Source organism: Pinus tabuliformis, chromosome Q (assembly GCF_031772625.1).
Source record: "Pinus tabuliformis cultivar Carrire ecotype Pingquan chromosome Q, CPIR1, whole genome shotgun sequence".
Lineage (NCBI taxonomy): Eukaryota > Viridiplantae > Streptophyta > Pinopsida > Pinales > Pinaceae > Pinus > Pinus tabuliformis.
Window position 1 is genome coordinate 582855354 of NC_142296.1, and position 18100 is coordinate 582873453.

Genomic DNA, 18100 nt, shown 5'->3' on the forward strand with positions numbered 1-18100 from the left:
CAATCCATTTTGGGGTATTATGATCCAGGACGTGAGCCTTAAAGGTTATCTTCATTCGCTATTAAGGAATGTCCCGTCGAACTGTTGCTCCCCTCCTCCCTGTAACGAATGTCTTGTCTCGAAATATGTAAACACTGATCCTGAAGTTCTGTGCATGTGACATCATGCCAATAGGTGTCTGGGTAGGTAATGAGGTGATCAATCCCGTAGTTGGCCAGACAATCGGCCACTGCATTTGCCGTTCTTCTTACCGCTTGCAGAATGATTCTGTCAAGGCTTGAGAGGTGCTCTGCTATGAGCTCTGTGACCTTGGCCAACCTCCAATGCTTCATTACCTTACCCGGTTTCGATCCCATCTGCATTTTTCTTGCGGCATTGATAGCCAAAAGAGAATCCCCTTCCACCACTGTAGCTCCTTTTCCCAGACGAATGAGTATTCGGAGCCCTTGTTCTAACGCCGCGAATTCCATCTCATTGTTGGTTCCTTCTCCCAAAGATTGGCTGAAAATATGTTGAATTTCCCCTTTGTAATCTCGGATGACACCTCCTATGCCTGCCGGTCCAGGATTGCATTGAGAAGCCCCATCAAAGTTGAGTTTGTGAAATCCTGTTGGTTGGTATCCAGACATTCAAGGAGGAGCCTTGCTGTTGTCGCTGTTCAGATGGACTAGAGATGGTGCCTGCCTCAATTCCAAAAGTTTGTAGAATTTGTAAGTCAGTAACTTAGAGATCTTTGTTCTGTTCTGCTTTCCATTTGGTATGAGCCGTTTCCCTCATGTTTTGCAGTATGGTGGCTCTGATAACTTCTATGGTTTTTGCTTCATTTTGAAACACTCATCTGTTTCGTTCTTTCCAAACCGACCACACTATGAACCCAGGGATTAGTTTCCATAATGTATTGACTGTTTGGGATATGGAAAAATTACTTCGCCAATTCCCTATGCTTTCCTGTATTGAATCTCTGTTTTGTCCGTGCTTCTGAATATGGTTTCCGTCCAGTTCCATAGGCTTTCTGTCTAGCTACAAATATTGAGGAGATGATTCATGGACTCTTCCTCATTTTCACACAGGGGGTAGCGTGAGGGGCCTATGAACCCTTTTTTTTGAAGGTTATCCCATGTAAGAGTTCTTCTGTGCATCAAGAGCCAAAGAAATGTTTTAATCTTCGGCCATAGTTCAACATCCCATACTCTGTTATACCAATTGACTTTTTCCCCTTGGTCTCTTCCTTCGATATATCCTCTTGCTTCTTTGAGGGAGAAATTACCCCCCTCGAGCTTGCCCCAACGCAGTTGATCTGCATCATAAGCATTTCTTATTTTCCTTTTAGCCAGCTCTATTTGTAGCGCCCTCATAATGTTGTCCTCCTCTTCTGGTTGCAATGTATCATTGAAGATCCACTGTTGCCAAGCTTGATTAGTGTTGTTAGGCCTCCAGTAATGATTCACGGTTATCTTCCCTAGTTCCTGGTTTCTTCTTTGAATGGTGAGGAAATCTGGGCTTTCTAGCCTAGGTAATTGCTGCCATGCATCCTCCCAGAATAGAGCAGTCTGTCCATTACGGACTTCCCAAAAACTCTGTTCCTGAATTATGCCTCGATTATTTCTAGCAAGATTCCAGATTGGAGATCTGTCTGGCGGTTCCTGCATCCTGATTAGATTCTGAGGGTTGTAATTAACTGCATACTTAGCTTTCCAATGTTTGGCCCAGGGTATGTTCGGTTCTTTAACCCATCTCCACCATAACTTAGCTCCACAAGCTCGGTTGACAGTATAAGGGTCCTGAAGATTTAACCCACCCAGGTGTTTGGGTTTGCAGATCTTGTCCCATGCCATTAAAGACCACTTCTGTTTAACTGAGTTTCCCGACCAAAGAAAGGCTTTCTGGATGAGTCGAATTTTCTGAAGAACACCTTTAGGTGCCGGGAGAATAGATAGCATGAATTGAGGAATAGCCTGGAGGACAGATTTGGTGAGGACAAGGCGGCCTGCAAAGTTAAGGGTCCTATGAGTCCAATGCTGACAACGCTTTTCTAGATTGGCGATCATTTTTTCCCAATGCGCTTTTTGCCAGGGTTTGTCTGTCAGTGGAATGCCTAGGTATCTGGACGGGAGGTTACACCTCTTGAATCCGAGGACATTAGATAGATTTTTCTGGACTGCTATGTGCGTATTAAAAAAGAATATGGAAGATTTAGCTAGATTGAGTTCCATACCTGAAGCAAGGCTGAAACGATTGAGAATGTTTTTGAAACCAAGAGCTTCTTTGACTGAGGGCGTGCCATGCAGCATTGTATCATCGACAAACTGTTGATGAGTGGTTGCAGGGCACGTAGGCAGGGGTTGGAGTCCCTGAATCAAGCCATCCTCTTTAGCTTTTCTGATAAGCCTGCTAAGACCTTCCATTAGTATCACAAACAAGAAGGGGGACAGGGGATCCCCTTGCCTGATACCACGAGAAGGTGTGAACTGGGCTGTGGGAGCTCCGTTAACCAGAATTGATAATCTGGTAGACTTAATCAGGGCTAGGATCCAAATTATCCACTTCTTCGCAAAGCCAAAGGCAGTAAGAATAGCCTCCAAGTAGTGCCAGCTAACTTTATCATAAGCCTTCGACAGATCCAGCTACGTTAGCATGCCAACTTTTTTCTAAATTTGGAGGGTGTGAATCATCTCTTGAGCTAGCAATATGTTATCCATAATCTGTCTTCCTTCTACATAACCAGATTGTTCTTCCGAGATGATTCCTGGAAGAATTGTCTTTAGTCTGTTAGCTATGACTTTAGATATAATCTTGTATAGAACATTGCACAGAGCAATTGGTCGAAATTTCGATGGAGTGTTTGCTTCCTCCTCCTTTGGTATAAGGGTTATGAACGTAGAATTGAGAGATTTTAGGATGGAAGAAGAGCGCTGGGAATCCTCCACCACTTCCCAAACTTCTGTTTTGATTATATCCCAACAGGCTTTGTAAAAGTCGATGGTGAAACCATCCGGTCCTGGCGCCTTACCATTGGGCATTTCTTTCACTACTTCTTCCACTTCTTCCAAGGTGATTGCTTGATTTAAAGCCTTGTTTTGATCCTCTGTAATAAGCTTGGGAATAGAAGTCATTAGATCCCTAATGGCTTCCTCTCTATCAATGTTGGGTTCCAAAGCTATTTGGCTGAAATGGTTTATGAGAAGGGCTGATATTTCATGATGAGTTTGCACAGAGGTCCCCTGATCATCCTTTATTCTTAAGATTTTGTTAGCACTCCTGTGATCAATGGCAGATCTGTGAAAGAATTTTGTGTTCTTTTCACCTTCCTTAAGCCACTGAATTCTAGATTTTTGCTTCCATAGAGTTTCCTCCTGTTGACATCTGGTCTGCCACTCCTGCATGAGCTTTTGTTCTGTGTTTCTTGTTTCTTGAGTAATATTCCCCTGGATCCATTCCTTGTGAATCTGTTCCAATTGCTCCTCCAGCACCTTCTTTTCTTTAAATATGTTGTCGAAGACTTCTTGATTCCAGGATTTTAACCTGGTTTTGATATGTTTAAGTTTAGCTTGGAGCATGTACATTTTAGTGCCTCTTATACCTATCGGTTCACTCCACCATTGTTTTATTTTCGATGTAAACTCTGGATGACTGAGCCAAAATTTTTCAAATCTGAAGGGCTTATTCCTTGGTGTGCCTAGGATGGCCACATTCATTATTATGGGCCAATGGTCCGACCCTCCACTAGGTAGTATGTCCGAATCCACAGTAATCCCTTCTAGAAGGATGGTTTCATTTACCAAGAACCTATCCAGTCTAGAGGCGATTTGCCTATCACCCCCTCTTTTATTGTTCCATGTGAAAACTCTGCTCTTAGGGATGATGTCTACCAGCTTGGCTGATTTGATAAAGTCTTGGAAAGCTTCAGTATCCCGGTTGAGCATTCTGATTCCTCCTTTTTTTCCGTAAGCGAAGTAATCATATTAAAGTCTCCTCCAAAAAAAGCTTTTGCTTGGGGATATCTCTGCTGCAGGTTGGATAGACCTCTAAGCAATAGCAGTTTTTCCTCTAGTTTTTGAGGGCCATAGACATTTGTGCATAGATAGGTGTCGGGATTCCCTACCATTTGGATTTCTATTGAGATGTGAGATCTGGCCGCTTCAGAAGATATAATCTGGATAACCTGAGGATTCCAAAGAATGGCCAAGCCCCCTTCCCATCCATTGCTTGCTGTTTCCAGGCATTCCATCCTTTTGCCCAATTTTTTAATGATGTTTTCCATTGTTTTGCTGGAGCATTTAGTTTCTTGCAAAAAAATCATATCTGGTTGTTCCTTTTTGACTTTCTTCTTTAATAACCTCTGCTTCTTTAGGCCATTTAGCCCTCTAGCATTCCATGAAAGTACTTTCATAATAAACGAATTTTTAGGAGGTTAGTGTAAACGCCTCAAGGGCTTTCATCTTACCTGAGTTTAGGAGCATTTGACCAAGCTCTTGTAATGCTTCATTGTTTGTTCTTCATCCTCATTTTTTCCGGTGCTTTGGGTTGGTTGTAGCTTGATGCATCCCCTGAGCTCTCACCCCTAGGCCTTTTGCTGTTCCCATGCTTCTTCTCTGCATATCCATCTCTGCTTGTTGTCGTGCTATGAATAATGCGTCGATTCTATTCACCTCCTCTTCGGATATGTGTTCAATCCTTTATTTTTCCATTGTTCTACCATGTTTGGTAGGTCCATTCCTTCCTGTTCCAGAATGTCACTTAGTTCCATATCCTCGAGTCCCATTTCACTAGTCATCATTTCTGAATCCTCTTCCAGTCCTTCTGTTGGTCCCGGAACAAGAGGGAAGTTGTTTGCTAGACTAGAAATGGGTTCTTGTGTCCCTGGTGTGGTTGTGGTCTGGTTTTCTCGCAATGGCTCCCACTCTTGAGTGGTGTCCTCTGGTTCCGTCTCTGATTCCAACACCTCAAAAGCATTGCCTGTGCTTCTGAAGGAGGTACTTGCTTTATTTTGTTGTCTTTTGTTTGCTCTCTGTCTAGCATGAGGTCGAATAAAAGCCTCCTTATTCTTACCCTCTATTTTTTCCTTGGGTTTCTCCATCATTTTGTTCATTAGGCATTCTTTGATCAGATGTCCATGTTCATGACATTTCTTGCATCGAAATAGGATTTTATCATAGTCTATGGCTTGAAAATACCCTTCATCTCTGTATTCCAACCATAGACCCTCATGCAGAGCTCTCGAAACATCCATCTCTACACAGATCCTAGCACAGGAGGTGTATCTCTTCTGTAATGTTGCCTCTGAGGCTTTGATGAAGGTTCCTAACTTGTTGCCTATCTGTTCAAGTGCTGCATGTCCCCAGTAGTCAATGGGTAGAGAAAACAGGCGAATCCAAACCGGTACCTGTTTGAAGGTTTCCTGTTCTGGTGTGAAGTTGGGCTTCCAAGGTCTCATGTACAGACCTGTTGAGGCGAAGAAATACGAGCCTCCATCAAAGATGCGATCCTTGTCATCCAGATTGGTGAATACCATTGTGAAGAAGCCTTTGGCTCCTAGGTGGAGTCTAACATCTCCTCTGGGTTTCCATTGCTTCTTGATCCACAAGCACAGAGCTCGTTTTGTTGGCTAGAAACCCATAAAATTGCAGATCACTGCATGTTCTGCCATGTGTTCTCTGTATGCCTCTAGTTCTGGGTCAGAGATTATTACCCTTAGGGTTTCAATTGCTTTAGGCTTGCACGGTCCCTGGGTCTCTTTCTTTCTAGCTTCCGTATCTGTTCCTTCCTGTCCTGCCTTAACTTGGTTTGAATCCTTCTTTTTCCCTAATTGTTCATCCTCAAGCTCCTTTTCTTGTGATTTCTATTTTGGGGTATGGTTTTCCTTGTCTCTGTCAGCTCTACTATCGCCTCTAATGATTTCTTTTCGTTTTTGGGTATCTTTGCCCTCGTTGTTTAGCTTTCCTTTATTTGTCGTATCCTCCTTTCCTGTCTTCTCAGAACCTGAGATTTGCACCCCGTCCAGTGCAGTTTTACCCTTGTGCATCAATACCTGTTTATAAGATGGGGTCCCTATGGACCCCGCATTTTTCATCATGAAGCTCTGCCGCTCTGGCACTGTCTTCCTCTGGATTTGGTACTCTTACTGCAGTTTGAACAGGTATTTTTAAAACCCTAGCCGCCGCCTTCATCTGATCCCATCCTCTTTGTGACTGCATTAGTAGAGTTCTCTTAAAAATACAAAATAAAAAATTACAAACTTTTAAAAGTGTGATCAAATTATATAAATAACTATTATAAAACAATTTAAAAGTGTGATCAAATTAAATAATTTACAATTTTCTTAAAAAAATCATAAAACACATTACTTATAAAGAAATAAAATATTTGAAACATATACAAGACTAAGTCATGTATCCATTCCCATATAAAAATATTGCATTCATTATTTTTATTGCAATTACACTCATATTTTTTAATAGGTATTATATTGTATATTTCATATGAAGAATATCTATATATTATCAATATTGTCAATATTCTTCATATCGCTTGCAAAAACTGAATGTGGGTGGGTAAGATTTTATTCCTTCTTTCCAATCATCAAGAACAATCCTAATTAACACATAAAATCTTCTAAGATATATATATATATATATATATATATATATTTATTTTTTTTTTTAAATTTTGAATAATAGTTAGAATATTTTATTATTCATACATTTCGTAACTTATCAATAAGATACAAAATATAATTCATATAATTTTTTTTTAATTTATCAATATAAACAGTTTAATCAAAATTTTTAACCAAAATATTTTTATAGTTGATAATGTGATTTTTATTATTACTTTATTTTCTATTTATAAATTATATTTAACTAAAAAACAATTTAATAAAATATATTCTAAGAAAATAAATAATTGAATGAGAAATAAAATAAAAATAAAATCACAATTTAATATTACCATAAAATTTAATTACAAATATAAAATAAAAATAAAATTATAATTTAAAATGCTGATAAAACATTTTAGATCAAAACTTGGAAGGAGTCACCGTGACAAAAATTAATCCATAATTTGATAAATAGATAACTAAAAAGATAAACGAATTATAAACACATTTATATTTTATATTTCATGGTGAAAAAATGTGAATGAGGGCCAACAATAACATTGACTTGGTAAACCTAAAGGGAAAAAACCCAATATAAGCATATGAGACATTTTATCTACCATCCCATTCAGGTAAAACCCCTTAGACATTCTATAAATATAACACCATTAATCAAACTAACAAGGTTGATAGGATCCTCCTACACCACCCATTAGGGTAGAAGGGAACAGAGGAGCAAGGCACCACAAACATGAAACTCGGATTAAAATTAAACTAAAACCAGAAACCACCTAATACTGCATTCTATAATTTGAAGGTGATAAGAGCGAGAATGATGGCCAAAATAAGTACAACAATTGCCTGTACAACAAGAAAACCATGGCGTTAGGAAGCATTTCATTACAAATAGCAAAAAGGTACAAGATGGCATGAAAGAATGAATGCCACGAATTCTTTACCAGACATGCTTGATGCCCTCTCTTGCTGTCAATCGAAAAAGTCCTCCTGCTCAGAAATCTAAACAGTTATAAACCTAGAGTAAATATACTAGCATACTAACTGAAAAAAGTCCAATTAGATAGATTGGGCACCTTCTTGCCAGCAAACTAGAGGCTTTGCATGTTCTTTGTATATCATTGATGCAATTTAATGTCTCCCTGGCATTGGGATCATCTTTTGGAACCTGTGAATACAACATAGGTCTCTGATTTAGAAAAAAAAGTTGTTCCTTTTAAGATGAAACTATAAAGAAATGTAATCACATTAACATTGTAGAGAAACGACATTCCTGAAAGGGGTTCTTATAGAAGACACTGATCTATGACTCCCAAAACTTTCTTCAAAGGTAACAGGAACTGCTTGTCAAAACAATACTCCTGAAACCAAAACAGAATCTAGGAACGTCTCCATATTCTGTATCAATCACTTCTAAATTGAACTAGTTAAAACGAGAACATCACAAACCAGGTGCATAAGTTTTCTAGAGGTCGTATCATGAATCAATATTTCGTTATTGTAACTACTAAATATATGTTATTTTTTTCAATGTTTTTTTCTTCCGTCGCAGATTTCCACACGAAAAACATAGTAGATCTAATAAACTTTGCATTATAGGGGTAGTATCAATGTAGAAGTACATGAAAATTAAAGGATCAAGCTAATTTTTTTGCAGATATGGGGCGACCATCCATTGGACATAAATTATAATGCTTAATCATACAAAGCGTTTGGATTTAAAACATGGATCAAAATTTGACTTTTCAAGTTAGGCGGGAGATTTTAAAGGTCAAAATTTATCTTTAAGTTTATAAATTTTAGTGAATTTTATTAGTCTTTAATATGCAAACTATAAATTGTTTAGTGATATCTTTGTAGAAATATTCAAATTCTTAATGATTTTAGATATAGCCTATATAACTTTTTGGCGAATCTTAAGGTAAAATAAATTTATACTATATAGTTTGGGTGAATCATTTTTAGAAAAAAAGGAAATTGGTGAATCTTTTGTTAAAAAAACATGAAAAATTAGCCCACCGGAAAATAACGCTAAAGGCAATAGCATGAAGGTTGAAGCTACTCAGAAATTCATATCTTCTGCATCAAGCCTATATGAAAATGCTTGAGCCTCACTTTCTTCTCTCCCGTCATCATCAATGGTTTGCAATCGCAGCTCAATGTCATCTAATTGTACATTAACCAATCTTGTATGGATAGATGGCTCATCATCATCATCATCAATTTGTGAAGCATCCTCAGGATCTGCATCCCATTGTGTTGCAGGTACTTTGGTGTCTTCCTTGTGAGAAGGCAAAGACTGCTGTGCACATAAACTAGTTTCTCTTTTCTTTTAGAAGTAAGCTTATTCCTCTTAATAGAGCGGATAAAACTAAACGTTGACCAATTCCTTTTTGTAGTTGAAGAACTAGCAACCTAAGATAGTAAATGCATAGCAAGAGTGTGTATTTCTAGTGCATTGTCCCCATACATACTCCACCATCCACTGGGACTTCTTTGTGCCATATCCAAGAAATCTTCCTTTGTAGCTTTAGAGAAAGTGGGGCTATTGAGCAAAGCAAAATCAAGAAACCGTTCTCAAAATATGTTTGCTTGCTCTGGTGTATACATCTTCTCTATGGCATCAATAAAGCCTTGTTTCACTTCAGGGTCATCTATTGGTGAAACTCTGTTTTCCCTCTCCACATATCACTTTGGATTAGGTGCATAAGCGTCCATATGAAGAGGTGTGTTTAACCTATTCCATCTCTTTTCTATAAAATTTTGGAGTTTATTAAATAACACCAAAGAGGGCTCCCTTTGATGAATGATGGACTTGATCTTTCCAATCATGCTATCAATTGACTCATATATTTCCCCAAGGAAAGAGGAATCTAAATCTGCATACTTGATTAGCTCCACTATTGGAGCGATGAAAGAGACAATGTATTTCACATCAACCCACCAATCATCATTCAACACCAATTGCTTGACCTTCTTTCCCCAATCTATTTTGAATTCCCCCCATGCAGACCACTCAGAACTTATAATAATGGCCTTTATGGCATGTTGCACCTCTAGCATACGATCAAGAAGGATATAGTAGGCGACATACCTTGTATCTGCTAGTTTCAAGAACTTCCTTTTTATATAAATTCTATAAATAACTAGAGAGACATGATGGTTGTAAATGAACATTTGCACCTCTCTTGCATCCAAAATAATGCGGGTGATCCAAGAAATTTTACCAATGTCTTTGAGTGCATTATTTAATGCATGCACACAACAATGAGTCGAAAATAAATAATTGTACTTGCTTTGAATCATCAATCCGACAGACGTACAAACTGGTGCAACATCTGTGATAACTTGAACTACATTTGTAGGACCAAGCTCTTTAATTGCATCCTTTAATACCTCATACTGAAAGACTGCATCCTTCATCTTTCTGGTACAATCAATTGCAGTTAAAAAATATGGTCTAGTTGGAAAGGTGACAATGATGTTCAATAAAGGCCTTTCTTGAATATTTGTGCAATCATCCATGACGATTGAACACCCATATTCAACCCATGATTTTTTAAGGCCTTCCGTCACCCCTTTCATCTTTGTGACCCCTCTATCTAACAATGTTGTCCTCAATTTATTGTAACCAGGGGGTTGAAATGATGGACCAACAACAATGACTTTCTTCATCATCTCTTCGTACTGAGGGGAACAAGTGGCATTAAATGATATTCCATTGCAAAAGAAGAATTCAACCATTGCATCCTCTGCCTCATTTTTGCATTGCACATTGAACCACAATGTCACAACAACTTTGCCTTTTTTACTTGAACTAGATTTACTTGAACCAGAACCCCTAAATAAATCAGTTGAATCTTTTTCATTGATTTCTCTTTGAGAGTACTCTTCTTTTGTGCTTAAATTTTTTGGTTTTTGAAGACAATAAGGCTGTCCCCTGTTGATAAATCTAGAGCATCGGAATTGGAGAATTCACTTCTAATGATAACTACTTGTGAATTCCTTTTACTTCTTTATATTAAGATCTTCTCTTTACTTAGATTATTATTATGTTCTTCCTCATCAAACAACTACTAATGCATAAAAAATCAAGGGATAAGAGACATAGAATGTAGGCGATCAACCAGGGCCATAACCTCTCCAACTTGAGAGGAAAACCTAAACAAATTCTTCTTCTTATAGTGACTTCAATTGACGAATACCAAGACCAAGACCCTTAACCTATTTCACCTCTCCAAAACCAAGTCACAAGGTTTCCTTGATGAGTTCCTTCTTCCTTGAGTCAATGAAAGTCAAACTCCTTGCTTCTTCCTCCTTGGCTCTCCTTTAGAATTTTGGTCCCTTGGAACAAATTTGCAACTTTCGGCTTGCTTCAGAAACCCTAACACATGTGGTTGACCAACTTTCAACCTTGAATTTTCTATGCTTCAGGTGGAGACTTCTTCCTTCCAAACTCGGCTTGAGATTCACCTTGACTTCCTCCTTGATTTGACCTTCAAGTATGACTATGATACTTCGACTCTTTCTACATGTTCAGACAACATAGCTTCTTTGCACAAGTGGAGGATTTCAGCCCTAAAACAGACCCAAACAACTTCGCTCTTCCCTTCCTTCTTCTCGCTAGCTATGAGGCTATCTTCCTTGACCTTTCCACACTTCTTCTAGCTTCATATTGCTTGACCAAAAATCTGCCCTACTAGTGAAGGCCAAGCTACCTATATATAGTGGTTTTCCCATTAGAAATAAGCTGACATCTCATAGTGACAAGGGATGACATGCCTTTCTAGAGATATCTTTAGGCCGACTTGAAGGAGGTGCTTGAGCTTGGTCTTGGAGGGTTTCTTAATGACTCATTTACATATGTAACATGCCCAATAAGGGTCTTCAAACTTTTGACATTGACTCAATGAACGTTATTACTTGATGATGAACCTTAAAGGCTCACAATGGGAGCCTTAACTAAAAACAAAATTCCTTGCTCATGAAACCCATGAGACAAGCATTACAAAAATAATTTTATTTTCTTCTTTACATCAATTACATAAAATCACAATTACACATGTCCTTATGAAGACCGAACCTAGTTACACTTTTCAACACTCCCTTTTGACTAGGGAGGTATTCATAATCCATACAAGGTACTTGGACATTTTCAATCTGAAGAATTCTCATAAGAAGAGTCGGATTGGTAACCCATCTGTATAGCATCATATCATCCAAGACTGTCAAATAACGAGGCCTTGACTAACAACTATATCTCTCCACAAGATCTGAGCTCAATGTTGGCGAGACTAATGATGTATAGACACCCTCATCATTGTCTCTCTCAGAATATACCTCACCTAGGCTCTCTCAAAGTATGTTCCACCATGACTATTCTTATCTTCGATTCCCAGTCCTCAAAGAATATCGTCCTCTATGACTACTCTTATCTTAGATGCCTTAAGTCATCCTCAAAGAGTATCAGATGCCAGATGTTTACCCAATCCTCCATCCTATCTTCCCAAGTGAAGACAAGAATGATGTGTCTATCTCCCCCTCTCAACTTAGGGAGGACATAACCATTCCATTGAAGGAATGTAGCCCAGCTCCCTCTTAACCAGGGACTTGAACAAGCTCCCTCTTGACTAGGGACTTGCTTCCAACAACTCTTCAGGTGGAGATCAAGGGACAACCAGCTGCTTGAAGAACTCCTCCTTACGATGTCATGGACTTCTGTTCTTTATTAAGGTGTCTTCATGCTTTTGGGACTTCTTCGTAGGGCACAAACCATCCATCACTTTCATCCATGAATCAATCATGTCATCATTCCTTTCATCGGAAAGTGATCCATTAGTTCATATCTAGTCTTCCTTCATGCGATGCTGCCTTCTTCATGCCATGTTTCATTAAGGATCTTACATCTTGCTACATGGGCATTTGTTGAGGAAGACATCCACAGTTCTTCCCTTGGCACCCCTGCATAAGCCCATCGAGATATCACTCAAAAATAGGAAATGAACAGTAAATCAAAATTACATCTGTGATGGTCTTTCATCATGACATCTTCTAGTTTGCATCAACATCTTGCATACACATTGACACATCTTCCAAAATATATATACTGTTAAGGGTCTCTTTCTTTTTCAGACTTTATCAGAGTCTTTATATCTTTCATGGAGATATCCTAGTTCTAGGATGTTGATTGCCTTCTTTATGGTTGCATATTCCACGATCTCTTTCCTTCTTTCTTCACACATTTTTCTTCCCAGGAACTTTTAATCAAAGTTCCTCAATCATTGTCAACCACCTCATATTTCATATGAGGACATATTATGTTGATTTCATCTAGTTAATGTGTGACCCATGCCTTGCTACATCCTTTAAGGAGGAGATCCTTTCTTTTGATCATGCTTTCAAGATAGAGCATTTATCCATGTTATCTGCAACCATATGACGTGACTGTTGAAGAATCTAGGGCAATTAGAGTTAATGAGATTCTTCTAGTCATGATAACTATTTGTGAGGTGTTTTTAACTTTTCTTTTTATTCCAATCTTCACTTGTTATTATTAGAATGTGTCTTCTTTTAGTTCATTAAATAGCTACCAAAACAAAGAGACAAGAACACAAGATGTTGGTTTTCTGCCAGGGCCAAAACCTCTCTCTTTGAGAGGAAAATGCGCACAAAATTCTTCTTATAGAGATTCCAATTGACGAATACCAAGACCATCACCCTTTACCTATTAGGCCACTCCAAGACCAAGACACCAATCCTCTTCTTTGTCACTGCTGAGATTATCTTCATCACTGCTGCTTCATCGAGGTCATCATTATTGTATTATAGTTGTACCTTTGTTGCACCTTCACATAGATGATTGCTGCACTCTCCCTGAGATCATCACTCTATCAACGAGGTCTCTAAATGTATGAGAGCTGCACTAAGATCTACCTTGTCACTATGTCCTCATCATGAGAGCATTTAGAATGGATGCCTAGACAGAGCGTGTTACTGTGGGATCATCACAACTATGTCAAGACTGTGTTTTTCTTCCTGCACTGAGGTCTTCTTCATCATAGGTATGCCGAGACTGTTATTGTATTTTCTCCATCATTGATTATGCCGAGAGTGTACTACTTGAGAGAGCTGTACATATGCCGAGACTGGGACTGCTTTATTAAGACTGTGAGACATCACCAAAAACATTGAGATCCTTCTTCCTTCGTAACACTTAACTACTGCACTCATCCGAGATTTCTGAGCCATTGTACTTCTTGAAACTCATCTGAAATTTCAAAGACACTGTACTTACTGTAACTCATCTGAAATTTCTGCACCGTATGACAGATCTGCGAAAATGTTAGACAAATCCGAGTTCTGCACTTTTGTTTTGCGGATACCCTAGCTAGGTATTTATAGTAGTTAGTCTCCCATATTTAGCCGATGTGTCATTGTGAACTGTTGTGTCTATTTCTTTGAGCCGACATGAGTGTTCTTAATTCATTTTTGTTGGCCAACATAAGAAGAGGATTGTGTTTGTCATTTGGCTACTTGACACTGTTTATGACATAAATATATTTTTCTCATGCTCAAGAAGAGCTGCTGCATACATCACTTGACTCTTTGACATGATGACAAATCCTAAAGAAATAAAGAAGGATTCTTTGACCTATGAATGGTACTTCTTGCTCATGAAACCCATGCAGCAAGGCATACAAAAAAAATAATTTTATTCTCTTTTATTACATCATTTACATTAGTCATAATTACATGTCATTATGAAGACTGAACCTAGTTACATTTTCTTCAACAATGACTCTACCATATCGAATACAAGCATTTATACCTCATTTTTTTTTTCTTTAGGTCATCCAAACTTCCTTCAACAACTTCCTTGATTGGAAGAACTTCAATCCTTTGATCTGCTTCACTTCTTTTGTCATCATACCATCATCCCATGTATTCCCACAAGATGAAATTCTTGATGAAACCCTTGCTTCCTTTTGATTGGTGAACCTTCCGATGAAGATTCCAATAGAGGATCTTGAATATCCTCATCTAGAAAATGTTTCTTTTTGACTGATGTATGATGAGCTTTGTGCTAGATGACCTTTTTCTTCTTTTTCCCATAAATGCCACTTATGCTTCTAAGAGGTTACCAAGAGCTATATCCTTCCATAGACTTCTATTTCATCCATCTTTCATGCTTCTCTATGCTGATGTTACAAGATCTTGCTTTCAATGCTTCTATGATGCCGTGATGCATCCTATCATTATGATAGCCATAAAAAACTTGAAAACATGAACCTGAAAAGAGCTAGGTGAGGAAGACTATTTCAATCATAGTAGAGATCTCTTACTTCCTCTTTCTTGGACTTCTTCTTTTCAGCTTCCTTCACTTCCTTGGTGATATGGGTCTCTTCTCCACCTCTTTTGATATTATCCTGCTTAGGACAATCTCTTTTGTAATGCCCATATTATTGACATCCACAACATTGAACCTTAGCTAGGTTCTTCTTCTTTTTTTGGAGGACCAAATTTTCCAGTCTTTCCTTTTCTTTTTGTCATAACAACGTATGCTTGATTTTGCTCACTTGATCCCACATCAGTTTTAGTCTTCAGCCTGGATTCTTCAATCTTGCATAGTGACCATAGATCCTGGAATGGAGTAGCTTCTTTCTTCCCATAAATAATTGAAGTAAAGTTACCCCACTACTCTGGTAGTGCATTTAATACTATAGTGGTCATCTCCTTGTCAGGCATTATTTCACCCAAGTCTTGAAGTTGATCCCTTATTTCAGATATCCTCATAAAGTATGAGGCTATTCCTTCTTCTTTTGATATCCTTAACTTGTAGAGTTGTTTTCTTAGAGAGATAACTTCTCTTGCAGTGCTTATAGAAAACAACTCTACTAATTTGTCATATATTTCTTTTGAGGTGTCGAGTTTAGATACATATGGAATGATGGGATCCTTGAAGGATTCTATGAGAATCCTTTGAGCCCTTACTTCCCCTTTCATAAACTTTGCAAGTGCTTGAGCATCTTCTTTCAAAGGTTTGGTGATAGATCCTTTGACATGATCCATAACCTCATTTTCAATGAGATTTAGATTTGTCCTCTTCTTCCATGTAAGATAGTTTGAAGCCCCAACCAATTTGTTAATCTCCTTGCAAAAAGACATTTTGACAGAGTCAAACATAAATATACTTACTTGTGAACATGCTTCTTCCACTTGTTGCCTCCTTGAATTTGTTGATAATATAGATGATAGAGAACTTCTACTTGATGAAGATATATCTCTTCAAGAGTGATCCTTGACTTTAGATCCTTTGATGGTGATGTCCTTGTTGATGATAATAAATGATGACTTCTTGATGATGTCTTCAATGGTAAGGACCTTGCTTCAATGAAAGGGAGATCGCCTTAGAATCTTTTGAAGATGATGACAACGTCCTAGATCTTGCTTCTCTTGGATGCACAGTCTTCAAGATTTTTAGGTCTCTTTTAATTTGAGTAAGCCTTTTGATGATGACTTGAGGATCCCAAGACTTCTGCTAGTGTAGACTTCTTCTTCGATCTAGGGTTTTGATACTTCTTTGTAGATCTTGACTCCAAGATGATATTCTTAGTTTTGCTTTGATATCTTTCTTGAGATTTGATCCTTGAGTGTCCCTTGATAAGATGCCTTTCCTTGACTTAGTTACCTTAGCTCTGATACCATGTTGAGAAATCTAGGCCATCAAACTTGGAGATTTATCTTCTAATGATAATTGCTTGTGAATGCCTTTTTAGATTAGGATCTTCTCTTTACTTAGATTATTATTATGTTCTTCTTCATCAAACAACTACCAATGCATAAACAATAAAGAGACAAGAGACATAGAATGTAGGTGATCATCTAGGGCCAAAACCTCTCCAACTTGAGAGGAAAACCCAAACAAATTCTTCTTCATATAGAGACTTCAATTAATGAATACCAAGACCAAGACCTTTGACCTATTTCACCTCTCCAAGACCAAGTCACAAAGTTTCCTTGATGAGTTGCTTCATCCTTGAGTCAACGAAAGTCAAACTCCTTGCTTCTTCCTCCTCGGTTCTTCTTCAGAATTTTGGTCCCTTGGAACAAATCTGCAACCTTTGGCCTGCTTCAAAAACCCTAACACATGTGGTTGACTAACTTTCAACCTTGAATTTTCTACGCTTCAGGTGGAGACTTCTTCCTTTCAAACTCGACTTGAGATTCACCTTGACTTCCTCCTTAATTTGACCTTCAAGTATGATTGTGATACTTCGACTCTTTCTATAGTTCAGACAACATAGATTCTTCGCACGAGTGGAGGATTTCAGCCCTACAATAGACCTAACCAACTTTTCTCTTCCCTTCCTTCTTCTAGTTGGCTACGAGGCTATCTTCCTGTTGACGGTGCTAGACCCGCCAACATGTCAGGGGATTTCCTCGGTAAGAAGTCCCAATTAGACCTCAGACTGTTTGGTGTAGGAGTCCCAACAGTGGGTTGTACGATAATGCCTTGATTGTGATTTCGCACAGAGGCAAGTAAAATAACTCTGTTGGTAGCAAGGGTGTGACAATTGCAGCGAGCCAAGGAAGGTGCATGAGAGGTTCTAACACATGTGGGTTGAGATGGGTGCGCCCCTTGGAAACTTGTAATAGTACTCGAATTGGAAGGGAACACATGAACGAAGATGCATCGCAAGCTGGAAAACAAGTTAGCGAGCAATCCAAAGTGATGGTTAAACCAACAACACATTTAAGAAAGATTCATACATACTTATACAAAATAGTCCATACATGCATGCGTAAGCAAACAATACATATATCATTTAGAGTAAACCGGATAGCATAGAATAAAATACAACATATGCATGAAACATGTTGGCTCTGTTATATTAAGAAGTGTAAGTTCCATTCATACAATACATCCATGTCCAACCACTAGTTCCAATAGTGGAATGTTACAGCCACAATTGCCTACTCCTCCAAAGAGATGTACTAGCTCTATGCAGTGGAGAAGCCAAGGCTCTTTACAATATTGTCCAAGCTTTCTCTAAGATACTCCTTTCGAAGCTTAGCTGACCAAAAGCCTTTACAATGAGTTATGAGGTTCTATTTATAACAAAGGGTGGGGTGACCCTTGACATTCCCCTTTGTAACAATTCATCTACCCTCATGACTCTTCATCTACTCTATGACTGTTACATCCAACTATTGACACTTGAACTTCCACTTGACACGACGTTACATTACAATGCACATGTACTAATGTGAGACAAAATGGCTTGAGCAAGCCATGCAAGACATCACTGACACCCGGTTTGTTGAGGTGAGACCAACTCTTTGACATGCTTGTGATGGTGAAGGTAGTGAGCTGATGCCAAGCTTGGTCATCCGTGATGGTGTGCATGCATCCCATGATGATATCTTGCAGAAGCGAACTCTTGCCTTCATTGCATCTGGGTGCATTATTGTGGCTCCTTCATCCAA

The 18100-nt window shown here is 38.5% G+C and overlaps 1 protein-coding gene across 4 annotated transcripts in view; it reads right to left on the minus strand.

Moving 5' to 3' along the window:
• The window catches only part of LOC149220796 (squalene synthase 1-like), a 378056-nt gene that overhangs the window by 12813 nt on the left and 347143 nt on the right, over positions 1 to 18100 (minus strand). Inside the window, exons 11-13 of one of the 4 annotated variants that reach the window (XM_089384907.1) lie at positions 7690 to 7781; positions 7558 to 7603; positions 7042 to 7459 (exon numbers count right to left, since the gene is read on the minus strand). The exons of 2 other annotated variants lie outside the window; for them this stretch is intronic. In XM_089384907.1, the coding sequence (XP_089241033.1) occupies positions 7403 to 7459; positions 7558 to 7603; positions 7690 to 7781 (195 nt within the window). In that variant the 3' untranslated portion in view covers positions 7042 to 7402. Of the gene's footprint in view, positions 1 to 7041; positions 7460 to 7557; positions 7616 to 7689; positions 7782 to 18100 lie in introns of those variants that run through there. One more of the 4 variants, XM_089384905.1, reaches the window with a different exon arrangement.